Here is a 5,512-nt window from a genome sequence, read left to right as displayed (position 1 = left end):
TCCCCTGCTGGCTTTAACTTCTGGCAGTTGTCTAAGAAACCATACATTTTGCTAACCACCCATCCAGGCTTTCCAGCCATATTTCCACAGAATGCTGCATCCAGCTTTGGAGTCTTCAGCATAAGGACACGGAGCTGTTGGAGCGGGGCCAGAGGAGGCCCCGGAGATGCTGGGAGGGCTGGAGCCCCTCTGCTGGGAGGACAGGCTGGGAGAGTTGGGGGGGTTCAGCCTGGAGAAGAGAAGGCGGAAAAGGGGAGACCTCAGAGCCCCTTCCAGTGCCTAAAGCAGCTCCAGGAGAGCTGGGGAGGACTCGGGATCAGGGAGGGGAGCCATAGGACGAGGGGGAATGGTTTTAAACAGAAAGAGGGGATATTTAGATGAGATATGAGGAAGAAATTCTTTCCTGTGCGGGCAGTGACCCCCGGGGGCAGGTTGCCCCGAGAAGCTGCAGCTGCCCCATCCCTGGAGCTGTTCAAGGCCAGGTTGGACGGGGCTTGGAGCAACCTGGGCTGGTGGGAGGTGTCCCCGCCCAGGGCAGGGGGGGTGGAACTGGGTGATCTTCAAGGTCCCTTCCAACCTAAACCATTCTGTGATTCTATCATCCATAGGACCAAAACAAACAGCCCTACCACTCAATTTTCCATTATTCCTTCAGTATCAATCCCATACAGCAGAGCTTCACTTTGACTGAAGGACCAAGCTGTCGCAATTGTTCTGCACATAGCTTACCCGTACAGCTGGCAACAGAGCCAAGCACTGTGGCAAATCCCAGTTCTCTTGGCAGCGGCCACTCTCCAACGATGCCTTCATAAATGAGGACAGCACACAAGCAACAGTGCACCTTCTGATGAGAGGCAGAATTTGGAACCAAATCTTTAAAAGAGTTAAGCAAAACTATGGAAGGCTAAAAGCATTAGGAGAGGAGGCAGCCAAGTCAAACTGATGCTTAGCCAAGCATGTAAAGAAAGAAAAACAGAAAACCCTATAAAGATTGATATTTAGTACCTGCAAGAGACTGAAATGTTGAGGTGAGGAAGAAGTAGGAGCATCCCTTGCAGGATGACACAGCACACTGGTCTACTGAAACAGCTCGGCATAACATGGAACCACTTGTATATGGCATTAGGAAAACATTTCAACGTGACCCAAATTCTGTCCTGTAGCTATAGAAAAATATACAAAATTTATTTCACTTCCCGTATTTTAACTGGATCTCAGGCCAGTCCAACAGAATTTGTTGGGATATTTTCTTAAGGGGGCACAGAGGGAGAAGATGCACCTTATCTCCTCCAAGCCTTGTACGAACAGTGATGCTTCCAGATCAGTTCTGGTAAGCTCTGAACAAAGCCTCGCTCACCTTTAAGTACTCCTACTCCCTCAAAACAGTTCTCTAAGTTTAAAAAAAGACTCAAAATTATATTGCACCTACTTACACTGTTTAATCTCTCCCTCAAATAACTCTCTGCTCAGGGATGCAGACCAGAGCATCCAAATGGTCCCTGAACTGGTTACATCCTCCTCTTTTTTCCAAGATCTTCTGTATTCCTGAAGGAAAGTAATAAAATTTAAAATATGTAATACCTACATTGTATACCTTGTATACCTACAAGTAGGAGGTTTGTAGGCATGCAGCCTAAAGCAAATCCCCATTCACCCTCCATACAAACAAACCCAAAACAAACAGAATCTTAACCATTTTGTTTAATGTTGTACAAAAAAAATTTGGTGAGTATTACAATGAAAAGTGACTAAAACATTGATATCACATTGCCATCCCACTACCTAAACAGTTGAGATTCACTTCTCTATTCATACAATAGAAAGTTTAGTGGCCTTCAAAGAACGACATAAAAAAAAAAATCCTTGTGTCACACGTATTCTTTTCTCTACATTTTAAAGCTGTGCTCACAGAGACGGCTTCTTCTATCAAACTCTTCAGGTATATGGGAATTCAGTTGTAAATAAAGTTGAACCTAAAATTAAAAGGATTATACCAAGTGAGATATTTTCATTCTTTTTATTTAAGCGACATTTTGGAATAAGCAAATGTTTTGTTTCTGTTCTTGATAAGCCTCCATCTGACAGAACAAGAGGGAATTTTTTAATAAGACAGCTTTATAGTATAGCAGGAAGCATCATTCTTAACAGCCAATGCTACACTAGCATTGCACACCCATCTCTTAAGGCTGCAGAAGAACTAATTATTAACACTTCCTCTCTTAAGAAAGCTTCATAGATGTAAAAGAGTGAGAGTTATGTACCCCCATCAGCAACGCTTTCACAGCATTTCTGCTATCAGGGCCAACATTATATTCTCCAAGGTAGCAGACGGACACACTCAACGGAAGAGCTAATTCTTTTCGGCTAAGTTTCACAACAAACAGCGTTCACACGGTGAAAGCAAGCATCCCTCTCGACTGCCAGATGTCCCTCCTTTGGAAGCGTCTGTTGCGCTGACACCAAACTGGCGTTTGGCTGCACAATCGTCGGGGTTTTGCTGATACTCGGGAGAAAGTATCTGCTGTTGTTAGAACAGGGGGAGGGAGAAGCCCCCAGAAAAACTGCCAAAATTGGGACTAGATAGAGGAAAAAAAACATAGCACGATACAAGCCTGTTATGGGCAATACCAGCGTTGACATTCTGCTAACAGACCTTTTTCATTAAAATAGGTGGATGACAGAATGACTTCCCCAAGTAAGAGCTGACAGCCCGGGGGATGCCGGAACATTTGCTGAAGTAACAGAAACCAGTAAGACTAGAGAGCTCTGGAGACCCAAGGTACAAGCCATTTTCAGGTAAGAAAGCCAAAGAACGAGTATACTGGGAAAAGGAAGGAAACAACAGAGCTGTCCCTACAGACATTTGTGTTACAAAGGTGCTGCAAGTTATAAACTCTACTATACAGATTCTAAAAAACCCACCACATTTAATCAGCACAAAGCTGAGATAACATGCACGCCTCATTCAGTGCTCTAAACACACATCTTGGCTCTCACTCTCACGCTGTCCCTAACAACACTTGCAAGAAGCTGTTCCGTTACGATCGGGGCCTTTAAATTGTCCATCACATCTTGCCTGAGGTAGATTCTAAGCTCCTTGGGATAGCTGCTGGTTTCTGTAGTGCCTAGCCTTGCTCTGGTTTCCCACAGCAAACGTGAGAACTATAATACAAATAAATCATAATATACCTGCTCAGAAGTTGAGGAAGGCTGGAAATAATGGGTCCATATCCTGGTGCATTGTCATACAGCTCAAACAATGGTGCAGCGACCAGCTTGTAATTTTTTGGGACTGCAAACAAAGCTAAAAAGAAATACAAGTTGGTTAACACAAAAAAACCACCACACATTCAGCCGAGGTATCACCACCCCACACACACACCTCAAAACAAGATCACTACATAGAGCACTAGAGCAGGTTTATTCATTTTCTAGTTAAATAGGGGGTTATATGCTGTACATATACTGCTGCAGGAGCAGGAAGGAAAATTTACTAGTTTATGTTTAAAGGATCACCTATCTTGAAAACCGGTATCACCATTTAACTTTTTCAGTGATCAACTATAAACAACTGCAAGCATATGAACACAAGCTTGCTACTGGATTTCCTTGTGTGAAACGCAAGCATTTAGGCATTGCTGTAAATACAACCCTTTGTTACAAACAAACACTTACCCTTTTCTTGAAGCTGGACCAAGAAAAGCTTTTTGTGTTCTTTTGGTTTTGTAATATGAGCTGGGATATAGGGATACTGGAAGAAAAACATAAAAATTGGTTGTACAGAGCTTTGAAAATATTGTGCAATCTTAACTGCGACTTTATAAATTATCAAGCACTGTGCAAGCTTTCAACGTATCGTGTATTGTTCTTTCGTGTCATCAAATAATGAAAACCACTTTTGTAAGAAAGTACTCAGAAAGGAATGCTGTTGCTGTCACAACTATTGACAGGATCTAAAGAGGTACCAGTACTCACGAGCAGTTAAAACAACCCAACAAGAGAGAAACGCACAACAGCAAACTGAGCAAGCATTTTCAGTATCAAAGCATTTAGAAATAGGGTAGCGAGACTATTTTATTCACAGGGCCTCTGTCCCATACGCAGCAGCACAGGAGTTTCCGTTGTGGCTAAATCAGGGATTTAAATGGCGCGTCTGGCTCAGCACAGGACTGGAAGCTATTACAGCCAGTGGTTTCTCATCCATCAGGACAGGCGTGAGGAGGGAGAGAGGAGTTTCCACACGAAAAGGTTTGTAGTTTCTCCTCAGCCACAGAAAGGAGATGAAATAGGTAAAAACCAGAAAAACCAATTGCTCATGCAGCAGGTACTCAAAAAGTTCAACTGGTAGGTTGAAGACTTTGGCAAGAACGATCAATACTTGACTGAAGAAGATGAAAGTCAACATGAGTACTCACCTGTGGAGGTTCAAAGTTCGGTCTCCACCAGTTACCAATGCAGTCATCAATCACCCAGTCTTGCTGAACACCATCCTGACGACCCAGTATCTACCAAAAATCCAGTTACAGTCAAAACTCTAGATACCCCAAGTCAATTTTTTTTTTTTTAGAAAACATACAGTGGAAGCATGAAGACTTGCTGTAATAAGGGTCTGGTGTAGTTCAGAACTGCTCTGGAGCAGCTTTTAATAGAATTTTAGAGCATTTTTGTATGAAGTGACATTTTTTAGTAAAAGCCTCACCTGACAGGACAAGGACATTTTAGACAGCGTTTCAAATTCCACGCTGTATTCAGTGGAACTGAGTCCCATCAGACCAATGGGAAGAATGAAATGCATTGTTACGCTACCTGACAGAATTAATTTAGGGTACGCGAAGAACATGGAAAGTTAATTGGTGCGCTAGGAAAACTATCTCAAAAGCAAGTCCTCATGGATTGTGCTCCGCAACATATTTTACTGCCCATCTGCACACTCACTTGCCTGACGCCAGCCAAAAAGCAAAGCTGCAAATGAACACAGGGCTTGAGCAGCAGGTAGGAGGTCAGCCACTAGACCGCTCTGTCACCCCCGCGATGCAGATACCAAATAAAGCAGAAAGTTTTCATTTAACTACCTGAGAACATCACAAAAGCACCAAAATAACAGAAGCAATAAGGAGACTACTGTAATGCTTTGGCTTATTCTGTTAACTCTAAAATAATCCAACATTCTGGCATAGCAATGTAACGAAAGAAAACAGACCTCTGTCATTAAGCGTTTGAGCCCTTCTACCTCATCTTCTCCTGGATTGAGTTCACCACCAGGTCTGTTAAAATAATCAACGATGAAAGCTAAAGTTATGTTTTATTGCATTTACAGATTTCCACGGGTAAGTAGGAATGTGCTTCCAGGCAGGGAGTTACAGATTGACTCAAGGCCCTTCAGTCAGAAGATCCAAATCTAACTTTGTTGAATTTGAAGACAGTAGGATAGCTTTCACCAAACCCATGACTAAAATGGCTACCCTATGTCCTTTAAAAACACACCCAGTATATTAAATACTTTAACTTCAGC

At 42.8% G+C, this 5,512-nt stretch overlaps 1 protein-coding gene across 1 annotated transcript in view; it reads right to left on the bottom strand.

Moving 5' to 3' along the window:
• Positions 1 to 1,683: 1,683 nt before the first annotated feature.
• Positions 1,684 to 5,512, bottom strand: part of NUDT21 (nudix (nucleoside diphosphate linked moiety X)-type motif 21) — a 5,099-nt gene continuing 1,270 nt past the window's right edge. Inside the window, 5 exon segments of the mRNA XM_009889437.1 lie at positions 1,684 to 1,973; positions 3,190 to 3,304; positions 3,676 to 3,751; positions 4,416 to 4,505; positions 5,201 to 5,264. Coding sequence (XP_009887739.1) covers positions 1,952 to 1,973; positions 3,190 to 3,304; positions 3,676 to 3,751; positions 4,416 to 4,505; positions 5,201 to 5,264 — 367 coding nt within the window. The 3' untranslated portion in view covers positions 1,684 to 1,951.

This window comes from Charadrius vociferus, unplaced genomic scaffold (assembly GCF_000708025.1).
Source record: "Charadrius vociferus isolate BGI_N301 unplaced genomic scaffold, ASM70802v2 scaffold1061, whole genome shotgun sequence".
Taxonomy (NCBI): domain Eukaryota; kingdom Metazoa; phylum Chordata; class Aves; order Charadriiformes; family Charadriidae; genus Charadrius; species Charadrius vociferus.
The sequence above is the reverse complement of the archived record's forward strand: the minus strand, read 5'-3'. Positions and strand labels throughout refer to the sequence as shown.